Source organism: Mauremys reevesii, linkage group 2 (genome assembly GCF_016161935.1).
Source record: "Mauremys reevesii isolate NIE-2019 linkage group 2, ASM1616193v1, whole genome shotgun sequence".
Taxonomy (NCBI): Eukaryota; Metazoa; Chordata; order Testudines; family Geoemydidae; genus Mauremys; species Mauremys reevesii.
The window spans coordinates 276,635,096-276,652,381 of NC_052624.1; the positions used below are offsets into that span (position 1 = coordinate 276,635,096).

The following is a 17,286-nucleotide window of genomic DNA, read 5'->3' on the forward strand; positions in this document are numbered from 1 at the left end:
TTCACTGACTTCTGCCTTCTCCCTTGCTAACCTCATGGACAAGACTCTTCCACAACTGGGTACTTAAGCACTGGAATTCTGATTCAAAATCAACATTGTCAGAATGATAGCCCCAGGTCAAGAAATCCCTCTCTTGATGATTTCTGTTGACACATTTAAGCTGAAATTATTCAACAAACAATACCATTAGGATCCATTAAAATTCAGGCTGCTGATGAATTCTGAACTCGCTAGCTTTAAAAAAATCTATTTTCTGCATATGTTGTATAGTTGAAAAAACATGCACATTGAGTCGCCAGTGGTTAACCTTTAATTTCTCTCCAGCTCAGATTCACTTACATATTCAGTTTTGACAGTCATATTTTACTGGATAACTTAAGACCTGACCTAAGTAAAGACCTGACCATACACTCACTCTCTCTTCATGTTTATTTAATATGCTACCAGAATCAGAGCATTCCTTACAACATTTCAGTATTTTTCCTCTGTTTTTCACTCCTCTTTGATTTTTTGTATCTTTAAATAACCTTCAGTGTTTTGCCTCAGGAACAAAAATCTCTCTGACTTGAAATCTCTAGACTTGAGAGAAAGCTTAACTCTTCTTAGTAGGGACACAACATTTTTTGCATGGTTTTAACACTGATTTTTTTTTTAAATTGAAAAATCAAAATGATGAGATCAGCCTTTATAACTGCATGTTAAGTGACAACTGAATGAACATGCTCATCTTATTGGTCTTTAATGTTTATCTCATTTTCTCTCTTTCAGTCTGTGGCATTTCCTCATAGCCTGGCTAAAAATTGTTTACAGTTTCTTTGTTCAGCCTGGAGGATATTTCCATTACCTTGCAGAAAAAGTTCTTTAAACTCTAAATGCTGGTGGGGTTGAATGGCTCAGGGGATTGGCAATATCGTATCAAACCTTTTATCAATGGTACAAACTCAGAGTTTGCCAGCTTGGTAGTGACCAAAAGCTATTGACATCCGTGTGGCCTGTGTCAAAGGAATTAGTGATCCTAAACCATTATATGGAAATGATTTTCTACATCACAGAACCCAACACCCTCTATTGGCACCAGTTGGGACCGCTGGTCAACATCAGTACTTTTGGAAAATCAGGCCTCTTTAAAGTGTGCACCCCCAAATACTGAAGTTCCCGAAATCATGAGTTACTTTTGAAACCTCTCAGCCCTTGTTGGCAATATCTGTGAAAGCTCAAGGATTCAATAGGCATGAAGCTGAATTCTCCTTTGGGGTGGAGCTGTTTAGGTCACATGGTTAAGAAACTTTGTTAGGCCAGTATGGAGAAGTTTGCACTACTGCTGCCTATGCTGTACCTTTTGTATGAATAGATAAAAGAGTTCAGTCTCCAGGGCTGTCAATCCCTCACCTCCAATAAAATTCCCTAATAATAAGCTGCATATGTTGGCATCTGTTTTGGCATATCGATTTTTAATGCATGTGTCATGCAGATGAGTGGACTATGAAAAAGAAAGACTCACTGAATCAATGTGAAAGGTGTTGGATCCAACGAAGGTGATGGCATCATGGAGCTCATAGTTGTGCACTCCATTTTGGTAATCCTGGTATGGGATCACCGTCAGAGCAAATGGGCCCACACTATGTTTGCTCCAGTTGGTCAGCTTCACCTCCAATGCGATGGGGTCCCCGACTTTGCAGTCTACTACAATATCACAGTCACAGACCTTTCCATCCACCAAGACATCTGCAATACAAGACATGAATTTCACGTTATTTAGGACTTTTGCTGTAGGAACAGCACTAAAATTGGTCTCCATGAGAATCCTGAAAGATGCACAGCGATAATACACAGCAGTTTAGCCTATGGAGTAAAGACATATACTGTGTAGCTACAACCGAACCTCAGAAGGCACTTTAGCAGGTATAATGTAATGATGGAAATTAAAATTTAGCTAGGATACGAGGGTTTACATCCCGTCTCTTGCAAAAAATGCCACGGAGTCCTTAATGACAATGAAGGAGATTTCCAGTAAGAAACCCACGAATTACTTTCACTGACCAATTGAACATTGCGGCCTATTACCTGTCAGTGGCTAATTGTCCACCTTATAAGAGGTAAAAACATGTGTTACATTTTTCCATACACAAAGAACAACAGATACTTTCAGTGTGAATAACTGCCAACCCCATTCTACTGTCTGGTGTGCTAAAGCTACAGACGTATCCTCACCCTGCCTCCTTTGGGGATGTTAGCACAGCCAGTGGTGCTATTTGGAGCCATCCTTGAGCTTGGAGAGGCTAGCCCTATGCAGAGGTGGAGGAGGAGGCAGCTCCTTGCGCCCTCATGCAGTGCAAACCATAATCTGGCCTAAGTAAAGACCTGACCATATGTGAGCTGCATTCCACCTGCTCTTTATGCATAAGTATTGCGCAAAAAGAACCAGGTAGTCAGCTGGGGGAGTGGGCAGGGGAGCTATACGCAATTCTCAAATACAAACTGTAACTGGCGATAGATCCTTTTCTGGATGCCCACATGTCCATGTGTCATAGCCAGAAATAAATCTCCCTGTTAATATGGTGACCTTTTAAAGCAGGACAGTCTGTGTTGGGGTTTGCAGTGTAATATATATATATCACATACACTAATATCCAGCAATAAGAAAAAATGGGATTTCAAAATGTTACAGTGGCAAAAAAAGCTTGTCTACTTATTGCACTTTATTTCATTCTGAGAGTCTTATTTTTACTTTACAGTTTTCATTTATTTCTTTTTTTCTCATGGAGATAGCAGTAAATATAATGCCCCCAAACTGGTTACTGCTGGGCCAGCTGCAATCAAAGTGAGTGTGCCCAGTAACACAGCCCATTTGCTTGTACAGCAGTGAAATGATTCATTGCCTATACAATGTGAAATTGCTAGCATAATTCCCCGCTCTGAAAGGGTTTCCAGTTGTGCAATATCAGTGTACTTCACAGACTTAATTTATCTCTGATGTACTGTAGATACTACAGCATTTCTATTTCACAACAGGCTCTTGTTCAGAGACAGGGAAAAGCTTTGAGCACATGTGAGAGAGACCATTCAGAGTGGATACATGCACTCAGGATCTCTCACATTCATGGGGTCGTTCGGTTCCATTATTCCAACCTCCTCCCATATTACAGCCATTGTGAGATTCACAGTGTTACACTTCTTCAAAGAAGGTTTGAGTTGTATTAATCAGAATGTGCCCTCATTTCTTACAGATATTATTTCTTATTCTTATTCTCCAGGAACGGTCAGACATGCTCAGCTCGGAGAGAGCATATTTCTCACAACGAGTTTTTGATTTTTGCATTGTTGGCTCAGAATCAGAATATGATCTATGCTTCTGTGATGCCCATTGAGCCTAGCAAACTGGACAAACCTTGAAGCACCAATGAAGAAAACAGCTAGCAAGAACGAAGAAACAAGTTCAGAAATTAACATTTTTTTTGACAGATCCAGTCAGCAAATGACAGGCTGATCAGTCAAAGGAAGTGATCTCTAAACTTCCCTTTGACCACAGCTGCCATGTCGCAGCAGCAAGAAGCAAGTACACTACACAGGAGGTACAACAGTCGGAGCAGACATGACGCTGACACAAGGAGACCAAGCTGTTGGTGTTATATATGTCACTTTTTAGAAAGATTCCAGTGGTATGGTTGGAAATGAGGCCTATTTAAGCAAAACATTTCCATTTCCAATAGGATGTACGGTTTCTATGATTAGAAGGAACACACTTCACAGTCAACTGTAGCATTTTGAGGAGGGCTTGCAAAACTATTTTTGTACTACTGCACCCAAACGTGATGGTCTTCTGCACAGCACGGTCACACGACTTTCTACAGTAGTGGTTCTCAAACTTATTTGATCACGCAACCCTCTATTTTGTGTCTGTAGTAGGTTATGCTACCCACAGCAGCGCAGAAGTAAGAGTGGTATGGCATTATCACCCTTACTTCTCTGCTGCTGCTGGCAGCGGTGCTGCCTTTAGAGCCTGGCACCCAGCCAGCAGCTGCCACTTTCTGGCTGCCCAGCTCTGAAGGCAGAGCCTTCATTTGCTTTTATGCTGCAGTTGGCAGTGGTGCTGTCTTCAGAGTTGGGTGCCTGGCCTGTAGCTGATGCTCTCCGGACACCCAGCTCTGAATGTGCACAGTAAGTTTTTTCCCCCTAAAGCTTCTCACACACCTGCAGAATATATTCCACACTCTCCCTCCAGTTTGAGAACCCCAGTTCTATAGGCCTGTCGAAGGACTTCAGGGTAGGCTAGCAAGCTAGTCGTTGGGGACATATTCCAAACTTAACTGACTGATTTCTCACACAAAAATGTGTGTGTATGTATCTAACCTTAACGTTTTCCAGCCTACTGCAGCAGAAGCGGAGACCAACTGCTTCTTTCGCTCAACCCAGGTGCTCTATTTCTTTTCATGGCTCTCTCATGGAGGAAGTGCTTTCAGTTTTTAAAAATTACCCTTTACTTTGGTTGCCTCATACCATGGGGACCTGCAGCCATGAGCTTTACTGGCCCCAAAGACTGCCTCTGGCTCACACGAATCTTCAGAAATATTCAACAAGCTAAGTGCATGAGTCTTTATTTTAAAGCTACTCATCTATTTGCCATTACGTTTTCAACTCCACGCGCAGATACAGGAATTATGGATGAAACTTTTGCTCGCTGTCCCCATCATGTAACAACAGTTCAGACTGTTGCTTCACAACATCTTTAAATGAAAATATTAAATCCACCAGAAGGAGAGGAAATTATACCCACCTCCAACAAATCAATTTCCTTTGGTATTCCTGAAAATCAGTTCACTAAACATTGATTTCGAAAGAGACACAAGGAGAGAGGAGTCTTGTGTGTCTGCCCGTCTGTCAGTAGATGGACTAATTGTTTCCTGTCCTCACAGCAGTCGGCTGTACATTTGTAGTTATAAAGCCAACTATCTCAATAACATGCCAAATGACAAAACACGTGCATCTGTGCTGTAGAATACTATGGTAAGCAGTGTTTAGAAACAGTTACGTTTCATCAGAGAAAGCCTCTTGATTTGACATGCAGTTTCACCCCCTTCCTGACACAGAAAGCACCTACTGTACCATATGGATCCGCTTACATACTTTAATCCATGGACAGAGGAAAAGCCATGTGTATAGGGTCTATTTTCTGTGGATTTCGCTTCCTAACACAGATGGCATATAAAAGCTGAGATTGCTCACACCACTGCTTTGCAAGTGAATCATTACTTGCTCTGAGTCATATGAAACAGCAGACAGTCGCAGTATCTAAATCTTGCTAGACTTCAGATAAAAGATAATCAGTGTTTCAGAAAATTAGAAGACAAGAGTCTAATGCAAGCGCTGATACAAAATATAATAGGTGCAGGGAAAAGTCAAGCTGTCAGGGAAGAAATATGAAGGTTTGGATGTCTGCTACTGGAGGAGAGTTTAATGCTTTATTCCTAGATATCAAAATAAAGCAATGGAATGAGCCCTTTTTCTTTTCTCTCCTTTACTTTTCATGTACCTCTTATATTTCATTTACTTGCACATGCCTTCACATGCCTTCACCACAATACATTGCAATACTAGAAATTAAAGAAGGGAAAGCCCTAGAGGGCATATTGTCTGTCCTGCATCACCAAACTGATGCTATATAAGTGCAATATATTTATTATTATTACACACGCTAGTGAGGACATATATACTGAGAGGGGAAACATTGTCTAGTGGTTAGAACCCAGGATGGAAGGTATTGAATTAGCACAATACACCTCTACGCCGATATAATGCGACCCGATATAACACGAATTCGGATATAACGCGGTAAAGCAGTGCTCCGGGGGGGGCGGGGCTGCGCACTCCAGCGGATCAAAGCCAGTTCGATATAATGCAGTTTCACCTATAGCGCAGTAAGATTTTTTGGCTCCCGAGGACAGCGTTATATGGGGGTAGAGGTATATAAGAAATTAGGTGAATAGATAAAATCAGGAGCCCTGGCCTGCCTACCGATTCCCTGATTTAGGCAAGGCATTTAATCTCTGTGCGAGTTCATCCTTTTGTTACCTACCTTACACACTAGATTAATGTATACCACAGGGAAGCTGAGAGATTGAACTATGAATAATAGTAAAAAATATTTCACAATTCATATAACATCTTTCTTCCATTGTTTTAACGTGCTTTACAAAGGCAAACTAATGTTTCTAAAGTGCTTTCAGATTCTCAGATGAAAGATCCTGTATCAGTGAAAAATGTTATTTAGCGTCTGCAAGGTGAGACTGTCAGAATCACCTGGAGAAAATTTGCACTTGTAAATAAATACCAATTACTATTAACTTTTGTCTCAAAAATCAATCTCTAAATATATTACTACAAAATAAGTAGAATACTTTACATACCCTTGTTATTTGCCCAATTCCAATACACTTTCTGTATGAGCTTTGGCAACTCACGGCTATAATTCCAAACTTGTGTGCTGAAAGTTCTATGTACCGATACTGTCATGGTTAATTGGATTTGTGCACAGAACTCCCTATGTACCATTGTGAAAATTTAGCTTGGAAAACAGCATACCAATGGGAGTCTGAATGTTTATCCTCAATGAAAATACGTATTCTGGCAATGTTTACACTCATCTTTCAAAGTTTATATTGATTTTGAGATATATACTCTATTGTGTGGGTGATTTGTACTATTCCTCATATTGAGGGAAACAGAGTTTTCAATCAGATATTTGCCATTAAAGACCAGGGGGCGTATCATCCATTGGTGTAGCTGCACTGACTTCAATTCTCTCTTTCTCTCTCTTTTTTTTTTTAAACAGTTTACACCAGCTGAGAATCTTGTCTGGGATTTTTAATAAATCTTAGACAGAGCTTAATTTATTCAAATGAGAAGGTTAACAAAATTTAAAGCAGCAGATGGCTAGAGGAGTAAATAAACTCACTCACTTGACAGATACAAACTTATCTTCAAGCCCACAAACGCAGACGGTAACCAGCTGCAGTGTGATAGTTGCAGGGGGTTCTTTAGATAGGCTTTTTTTAAATGTTGTTATAACTGTGCGAAGGAGGTTAGTTTTGCTAATCTGTATATATGAGAGTGGAACACTAAGGCTTTGTCTACACTAGCGTTTAACAGACAAAAGCGCTGGTGTGTATGCGCTTCTAGTGACATATTTACCGCCGCTCATAGGGGTGGTTTAATTATGCCGGTGGGAGAGCAGCTAAACAGGAGACCTTACAGCGCCACAGCTGCAGTGGTACTGCTCTGTGGTGTAAGGTCTGTAGTGTAGACATAGCCAGTTTGAAGAGGAACAGCGATAGCATTGAAATCTCTAGATAAGATGCACCAGATACTTGGTTGGAGGAAAGCTAAAGACAGAGAGCCCAAGCAGGAATTACTGCAGTGAAACAGTGGCACAGAATGATTCAGTTATTTTGTGTACACACAGTATAAAGTGATGATTAAAAGCCTTGGCCATGCCAGTTTGGCTTCCAGTTTTGCTAGCAGAGCAATCTAAGGGCCAGAAATGCTGTTTGGAACTGCTTCCCCCTTCTCTTTTCCTGAGGGGTAACATTCGTTCAGATTTGTAGAGGGAAAGCTCAGGAGCACACAGAGCAAAAATCAGCAAAAGTTCCCATTTGCAAATACATTGAACAAATCAGTTTGACCCTGGTTATATATATTTAAAAAACAAAAGAAAATGGAGAAATCTCAGGATGGAGAGAAATCATCCTACCACAAACAGACCCGCTGTTTGATTCAAGCTGATTCTCCTGTCTGGCAGTTTTAGATTAAGCAAGTACCTTGTCCCTCCTTTTATGCGTCAAGTCAGAAACAGTTTCTGGCAGCCTCTTATTTCATTTTGCGTAAGCAGTTTTGATAGAGGAGTGTTGAGGTTCTGCGCAATATTCTTCCCACATACCAAGCTCTTTTGAACTCCGGTAAGTACCTTATTCAACAACCAAACCCAAGCATTGCTTCTGTCTCTCTATGCAGAGCATTTCCCCTTCATTTTCCTAATGGATGGTGCAGATTATTTACACTGAGAAAAAGGGTCGGTTATGTTCGTTTGTCCATTATGAGGCCTGCAGTATTTTCATAGCTGGATAAAGCCAAAAAAAAGATATTAATAAAAACTTATTGCTTCTATGTTCCTAGTCATGCTCATCAAGCACGGGCCAAATGATTATTTAATAACATGAAAGCATCACATGTATTTGTATAAATTCTACTGTATGTGTTTGAGATCAGTTTCTCATACCAAGCCCAACCATTTTAACTTGGAGCTACATCCTTCAGTTCATTCACTGTAATACAGAAAAAATATTGAGCTAAATTCATCCATAACATTACTCCATTGGAGCCAACAACTATACCATGCAGAAACATGCATAGCTATTTATATAGTAATAGTTTGAAACTGTGCTAGGATTTTATCCTTAGAATTGACCATTCTAAGCCTTATGCTGTAAAATGCTAAATGTTCTCAGCTCCCCACTGAAGTCAGAGCAACTACAAAGGTGCTCAGTACATCTTTAGATCAGATCTTTTGAGATGGGATGATTCTAAAGCATAGACAAAGCCAATCTAACTTTCTGGAAATACCAACAACTGAGCCAAAGTCCTTCAAGTGACATAACAGTCACACTTCTGCAAACATACAATGCGGAGAACAGGGGATTAGGTGTAGTAAATAAATGATAAAACGCTAAGATTAACTACTGAAACAGCCAACCAATTTCATAATCCTTCCTAGCTGCCTGATTTCTGGCAATCTTTCCCATACACAAAACATTTTAAAATTGAATTAGTCATTTTATTTCTTCCACAAGTAATTAAAAAGAAATACACCATTTAAAACATTGTTGCAGCAAAGTAAGCAGTGAGTAATCTTTGATACTTGTCAGTATTTTTCTATTTAATCAGTCATCCACAGTGGCTGGTCTGCTGAAGATAGATCTTGACTGGCCTGATTACAATTATCCCAGAAACATTCTCAGTTTGTATCTGTTCTTTCCTCTATGCTGACAATGGATGAAGGCAGCCTTTCTGTCCCTTGAGGGCTCTGTTTCAAAGGATTGCTTTATTTTTCAAACTTGTTCACTTGGACTGAGTAAGCTTTCTTCCCCCTCATCCCTATAATGCTAATGTTCAATTTAATTCCCAAGTTTACCCTCAACAGACACTTGATCGGCGTTCAGTTTCAGTGCTGTTCGATCTCTATTATAAACATTTGGATGTAGTACAATCTTCTTCAATTAAAGCTAAATGCCAGGGTTATGCTAGCTGGAAAGAAAAGCACTAACAAAAACTGTGCTTTGGATGCAAGCTGGCTCCAACTTTTAACTGGAAATTTAGATAAATCTGACCACATATGAACCACAGATTTATTTTAAGAAACTAGTTTATTCCTTCTGTTTAATCTTAGGTATTTGGTGGTAGGGTTTGGTGGTGGTGGTGTTTATGCATTCTGTAATGTACCTTTCTCATCTAGATGAAATTTCTGGCAAGCTGATCACACTCACTTCTCCTCTGGCAGCCAGGATGACTTGTCATTTGATGGTTTGCCAGAAATTTCATCTAGATGAGAAAGGTATTTGCTATCAAAGTGAAAACCAGTTCAGAGTTTTACTGCTTGTGTCAAGTCCTAATCTAAAGGCTCAAAAGCAGATCCCTTTAATTTTAAAGCACCCATGGACTTTTTTTTTCTAATTGAGTCTAAACTTCTTTTGACTAGTTTTTGTGGCACAGTCCCAGTTTGTTTAAATAATCCTCATATCTGAATGTAGGCCAACCACTTTTATTTGCTCATTGCAAGCAGGTTTGCAGAAAGATCCTTTTGATCAACTGCTACACAGGTCAAGCTAACAGATACTGTGCCCATTCCATATTGTATGATTCACATATGCTTTAAGGCCTTTGAAAATGTTATTCCTATCGCTTGCTTATGGCAGAGCTACTTATTTTCATTGATTCCTTGCACTGCTTTGCAAAAAAAAAGACAACAGGTGCTAAGTACTAGACAAAGTAAACTCACACTGTGATACATTGGATTGCACTGTAGAATATTATGCTGTATAGTACTAGCATAAAAGATTTCTTTTGTACAAGAAATATTCTAGGAATAAGCCCATAACGCAGTAGAGTATGGATTAAAATATGACTTAACCTGTAGTTTATTCAAAAGAAAACGCTATGATTTCTCTCCAAAGGCTGTGTAACCATATACAGTAAAAGCTTTGTTATCTGGCATGCTGGGGGAATGGAGGGTGCCAGTTAGTCAAAAATTCCGGCCAACTAAGAGTTATACTTACCAATGGATTACCAATTTTCAAAGAATTAGAATACAATAAAATGAATAAACATTTCTATTCTCGCCCTTTTCAAGACATGCACAAATATTTTCTGTTTTAATGTCAACACAACTCTATTACGCTTCTCTCCTTTGCTTTTTGCTGGTATTTTGGATGTCGTAATGGTAGGGTGGTGTTGATATTTTACGATAATCACAGGAAAATACACCAAGTAAGAAACCGACTGATCACGATGGTGGATACAAACAGAAAGAACAGCATTTGGCTCTTCTCAGCTAACTCGAGCGTAGTCTGACTGCTCTCGGAAATACCCGGGTCCCAAATAGGGATGTAAATAGCGGTTTAAAAAGTTAACTGGTTAAATGATTAAAATTATCTCCTTTAACCGGTTAACCATTTACCAATGTCGCTCTGGTGGCAGGCTGGGGTCCCTCCAGGGCTGGAGTCCCGCTGGCATGGCACAGTCAGCGCCAGTTAACCATATAACCTTTTACATCCCTAGTCCCAAATAGCTTCGGAATCTATTCCAGTTAGCTACGGCATCGGTCCCAGTTACTAGACTGAAGATTTGTATTGGGAGATATCAGAAATGCAAGTTTCTAGAGCTTTCCAGTTGGTAAAGTGCCAGATAACACAGCTTTTCCTGTACAAGGCTTTCACCCTCTTTGTGTATCTCCACAATGATGGCGGTGAGGGGCGACACTGACTGGCTCTAGAGAGGAGAACCATAAAGTTCTCCTGTGATAAGTGAGGGTGGCATGACTTTCGTGACTAAATGCAGAACAAAACGGTCTGCAGCCATACCATGCTACGCTGGAAGCCTGTCTGATCTCTAAGAAGAATTGGGCGGGATAGTATTTTGATTGGAGACCTCCAAGAAACCCTTAAGTGCTTCAGGAAACAGCGATCGTGATTCAGAAAGTGATACATTTCCTCTGAGTGAGTACTCAACACCAGCAACACATGGGATACTGTACAGCAGGAGGGGGTTGTCTTACAGGTGAGACATACAGCTGAGCTTTCTGCGTGTGCAAAAAGAAAGGACGTTACTACCAGTGTTCAGGTCTAAATTCTACCTCTGGTCATTACATTCTAAACATTACAATACCTACCTAAATTCTCCCTAGATACAGTAATTTCAAATGGATACAGTAATCTTCATTACCTGATCTCAACTGCAGTGTACTATTGCTATGTGCTCTTCACTTAGATGTTGCACTGTATGCCACAAATCACTATTTTTCATATAGGTTTTTTTAAATTTTGGGATCCTTTGGGATGGAAAGTCCCTATGTAATCTGGAGTTGTCTAAAGTGGGAAGGACTTCAAGAATACACAGAGAAAGATGGAAAACAGAGATATCTCTGCATAGACATACAGAAACACATAGTAAGACTATTTTAAGAAAGCAATATAGTGACAGTGAATATGTTAACAAAGTGGCCAATAGATGTTCTGAAGATACATTTTCTGTGTGTGTTACAGGGGAGCCAGGAAATACTAGATCAGATGTCAAGATTGCGAGAAAAAATTACGCTAACACAGCAGCCTTTTTCCAGAGCCCTGTTAAAGGTATTGCATAACTCCCTATTACCAGGCAGGTAGATGATTTACTGCATCTCAGTGACTGTGTAAATATGAGCACTAAGACACCGAGCCTCATGGGGCTAGTTTAGCGCAGCCATGATTGAAACTCGATGAGCTGGAATTAATTGGAGATATTAAAGGGTTTTATTCAGGGACAAATCGTCCCATCTCAGCACTTTAAAAGAGGTAAGGTGGGGCATGTGGTTACCAGACTACACATGGGCTAAGGTCTATAGCCCAGAACTACTCAAGAAGAGAGAGGCCATGTATGGTATTTACTGTGTGTATTTTAAACAAATTTCTAGGCATTCTTAGTGAAGTTTCCTTGCATTTCACAGAGAGGCTTAGACGTAAAATGTTCCATCTACTAATTCTAAATTGCTCGAGGTCTCACTTAGTGGATTCAGTTAAATTCTTTCACGTTATTGTTTTTTGTTACTGCTGTTGCACCAAAACATCACACAGTAAATCCAGGCAGACGTGTGGAAAATTATCAGACCATAATTTCTGTGGCATTACTATTCCTTGGATCTGACCAAACTGTATCATCCCTTGCTTTTAAAACCTGACCTTCCTCCAAACCCAATTCAAATCCACTTACCAACAGCACCATGATCTCTTGCAGGACTACACCATAGTCACACAGCTAAAAGAACTCTCATCTCTACCAGAATGGCTGGCGCACTACTTCTTCTGAAGAATAAACCAGCTAGTCAACCTGTACTATTTAACCAAACACCATAGCCATGCAGTGACTGCCGAGAACAGCTTTAACCTTACGTTGCAGAACAGCACAACTGAATAAAAGGTAAAAACTTGTTAGAACAGAACATTCTAAATCCAATCAAATAAAGCAAGAAACTGCCCAGTCACCTGACTGAGTTTGGTCCCATTAGATATAATGAAGCATTAGAATCCCTGAGAAAGGTTGGGGTCATCATTTGTGAAATGGATACGTGTTCCTCGTGGCTGGTAAAAGCCAGTGAAGAACAACTGAACTCACTGGTAACAGAAAATCTCTATGACAAATCTAGCTTGCTATTCCAGACCTTTCTCCTTCTACCCAAACGAACGTTTTGGCCTGTTTTTCTATCATCATCTTGCTGATGTCAAGCCATCAGCTGGAACTTGACATTCCCAAAACTCAGCTACTGAACTTTCCCTCTCTGGTCTTTCTAAACTTCTGAGCTACTGAACTTTCCCCCTCTGGTCTTGACATCTACAAACTTCTATCTTCCCAGTCCATTCAAAATGCTGCTGCAAAGTTCATCTTCCGAGTCTATAACTCTGATTATGTCCCTCCTCTCTTGAAAACCCTTCTCTGGCTCTCCCTCTTCTACCACACACATACATTTATGGTTCTACTATTCAAGCCTCTCCACGGTTTAACCCCACTCTATTTACCAGCCCAATGGCAGCTTTGATTGCTGGTTTGTCCACTTCTCCGATATCCACATACATGCTTTCGCCTATTCTGTTCCTTACACGTGGGAAAAGCTCCCAGTCAAAGCCAGTAAATAGCCACCTTATTCTTCCTCAGCTCCCTATTTTAAATTCATTTCTGTTGTAATGCATACAGAAATCTGCCATCTCTTATCAGCTACACCAGTGGTGATTTGTGATCACGGCTACTCATTAGCTATGAACTGTGCACACAGCTAATCTAGGTTAAAATAGCCTATTATTTTTGTTACCCTGTTTTCCATTCTCCTCCTCCCCATCCTCCTGTTATGAGTCATCTTTTAGACTTGTAAGCTCTTTGGGGCAGGGACTGTCATTTCCAGTGCCTAGCATGATAGTGCCCTGACATCTTCGAGGCCTCTAGGAGCCTCTGTAATGTAGGTATAAATAATAATAATAATAAAGTCTCCTTAAAGAACACTATGTTTGTAAACATTAATTAAGCAGGTCTCAAGGCAATCTTGTGAGGCAAAAAGGTGGGAATTATCCCCATTTTCTAGATGGGGAAACTGAGACACCACAAGATTAAGCACCAAGGCGCAGAGGAAGTCCACAGTATAATGCAAATAGCAATCAGGAGTTTCTCAATCTCAGACCATGCATTAGCAGTACTTTATATAGAGACACAAATGCTTAAAATACCCGGTGAGAGCGAGATGTGAACCTGACTCCTGAAGGAGATCTATGCTTATTAGATTGTAGGGCAATGTGTTCCACTCCCATGCTGGCTGCAAAAAAAACCCATTCATTCTTAATTGTAAGCTTTTCAAATCTCCATGTTGGTTCATAGTGGGTCATTTCAATCTGCTAGCTTTTGTTACCAGCGGCTCCTTACAGTATCAAGCCCAATGCAGAACCAAAGGTAAAAGCTGGGGATTTATAGGACACACACCGAGAAGGAGGAAAGGTTAAAAAGAAACCCAGCCTTAACAAAAAATAAATTGGAATACACATAATGCTATTAAAAGAAAGAGAACTCTTTGATAAGAGCGTTAAAGCCTTTCTTCCCAGCACTCAAGGGCTCAGACTTGAGCTTGGTGAAATATAGAAAGAATGAAAAGTTTGGGTTTAAATAAGTTGACAAATTAAATACATCAGGATAAAAAAAAACCAGCCTAGCTATGGAGAGTAGAGAATTAAATCCTCTATGAACTCAGAGGCTCCTATACATGCCTTCAGCTTCACCCACCTAGTGTTGGAAATCATTCCAGCATACTTCTCTATTTTTAATTGGCCAGCTGGGAGGCAAAATCATTCCTAGCTAAAATTTAAAACTGGGTTTCTTCCAGAGAAACCAGTGGAAAAAAAATGAGGAAAGAACAAGTATACAATTCTGTCCTTTTATCATTGGCTTTTAAATGGCAGATACAATTATGTGCAAATCAGTGTTGTGTGGTGGTTCATTAGGTCTCTTTTCTAAGAATTATTTGTGCAGTACTTGGTGGGCGGACAGGACAAGGATATCAGCTTATCTGCAGAAACACAATATTGTGTCTGTTGTACCTGCTACAGAGAGACAGATGCATAATCAGAGAACACAGAGACTATTAACCCTTGCCAATACATAGCAGATGAAATACACCAAATGCAATAGTTAGCAACAAATGATTAGAAATGTTGTCTTAGGTCTGATATAAAAGGTAGTCTTTCAGAAGTTTAAATTGTTCACTTCTGTCAAATAAATGTGTAAACGAAGCTTGTAAGAAATGGAGAAGAGAGTTTCTAAAATGCAGAAAGTTACAGAAAACAGATTAAAATGCTTCAGAAACCAAACTCTGGAAAGATTTAATGATCGATTCATAGCATCTTTCTGGACTAGCATGCCACTTTGTCAAATAACCTACACTTTATTGATGATTAAACGGGGCATACACACTTCTTTTTACTTCATCTGAAAAACATGCACTCTCTCTACACCTAATTCTCCAAATTCTCAGCGGGTGTAAACTGGTGCAGCTCTGTAAAAGTCAATTGAACATCACTGATTTATACCATCTGAGGATCTGCAATGGGGTACTTAACAGAATTCAGAACTGTGACTGGAGGATAGCCCAAGAGAAATGAGTTTTAATAAGAAACATAAATCCTTACTCGAGTAGTGTCCCTATGGGTGCTCCACTTGAGGTGTGCATGCACAGCTTGAGTCCTTGATCAGAGATTTCAAGCTACCAGTGTCCGTCTGGCCCACACATGAGCCCTATGCCTCCTTGTGGCAGACACTGAGGTTATATAGGGGTGCATGGGCAAACCGCCCATGGTTCCTTCTCTCCCACTGTAGCCTGAGATAGAACCCTAGTGAGTCTGTCTAGAGTGTCCTCAGCCTTCTGTTTTCATTGCAGTTTATAGTTGTAGGTTAGTGTTTATAGTTGTAGGTTAGTGTTTAGTATAGTTAGTTTTAGGTGCGAGGATTGTTTTTCCCTCTCTTTTCACTCGGAGAGGTTTGTCTTCTCCTGGCGGGGCATGCCTGGCTCGCCAAGCTTCAAACACTCCCTTTCTTCCACCAGAATTAGTACATTTCTGTGTAGTCTTAGCAGAGAGACCAACAATTGAATGCTATGGAGACTAAGGGGATGTCTACATTGCCCCAAAGTTCAGACTACAGGGGTGTGAGCTGCAGCATGTTCTGCAGTGCGGAGCTGTAACTCCCCTGCGCAGATGCAGCAGGCATGACCTGTAGTTTGCATTACCAGGCCCTTTAAATTGCCGCCGGGGAAGCTGATTGCATGGAGCAGTTTATACCCCCATAGCCCAAACGGCAAGGAAGTGTAGACATGCCCTCAGTTACCCTCTCAGCCCCAGAAATGGTTCTTCCTGAGCAGGCACATTGGTAGGCAGTGTTGAAAAATCTGCACTGCTGCCATTCAAGTGGGACCTGCCCTTGGGATGAGAGAGGATTTTCATCTCCACAACTGCAAATCTGGGATCTAAACTAAAAACAGAGTTCAACATGAAGTTTCACATTGCAAAAAGTCATTTTGTTGGCGGTCTGGTCCTTCCTAAACTGAAAAATGTTTTCAGTTTAATGGTGTTTTGTTCTGCTACCTAATGGCCTCTAATACAAGTTCAGGCTATGTTCTTACATAGCTACTGTTGAAATCAAACAGTGAAGGCAAGTCTGTGACCTGGTTAGAAAGTATGTAAAATGAACAGTAACATATTGGAAAAAGTTCCCAAGACTATTTCTGATTTCACAGAGTGCAGAGTGCCTTAGCAGTTAACCATCCTATTGTGTAGTTTGTCTTTTCCAAGATTAATTTGTGGGAAAGCCTGCCCTTTGCCCACTTGTGGTACAAACAAGAGAATGAATTAAAAGAACTAAGCATGCAGTCACTTGTGGGATGATAGAGACTCTGTGAGAATGCTCCTGGTAATCTATATTCACATTTTACTGTGCTGACTGACCCAGAATGAAATGAGGCCAATGCCTTTTCTGAAGCGCTATATAGCAAAATAAGTTTTCTCTAACCCATTTCCATCACTGGCTTTGTCATGGTTAGTGGCAAAGGAAAGTACATGAATTGCAGACATGATTTTCAAGATCACAGAAGAGCATAATAATGTGGCAAACAACTCAGAAGAGGTAGGTTTTCATAATGTAACAAATCACAATAAAAGTGAATTTTTTTCAAGGATACATAAAGTTGCTAAACAGATATTGCAGTCTACATACCAAAACAGGGCCTCTGACTCAGCTCACGGAGTACAATAAATGCTGACTGTACAGGAGTTTTAGCTAAAAAAACCAAAGTTTTGGAACTGATTTCAAATGTCCAGATGGCAGCAAGAAAAAAACAATTTCTAAGTCATACCATAGACAAGAACTTCGCTCTAGCGGATAGGGCCAGAATAAAGCCACCTAAAACACTCATGCCTTGCATAGGATCTACACTGAGGTCCACACGCTATAATCCTA

General features: G+C 40.3%; 1 protein-coding gene across 5 annotated transcripts in view; it reads right to left on the minus strand.

The window, feature by feature from the left end:
• Nucleotides 1–17,286, minus strand: part of TRAPPC9 (trafficking protein particle complex subunit 9) — an 825,958-nt gene that overhangs the window by 6,052 nt on the left and 802,620 nt on the right. For all 5 annotated transcript variants that reach the window (XM_039525295.1, XM_039525292.1, XM_039525294.1 and 2 more), the window contains one exon: nt 1,502–1,725. In XM_039525295.1, the coding sequence (XP_039381229.1) occupies nt 1,502–1,725 (224 nt within the window). The remainder of the gene's footprint in view (nt 1–1,501; nt 1,726–17,286) is intronic.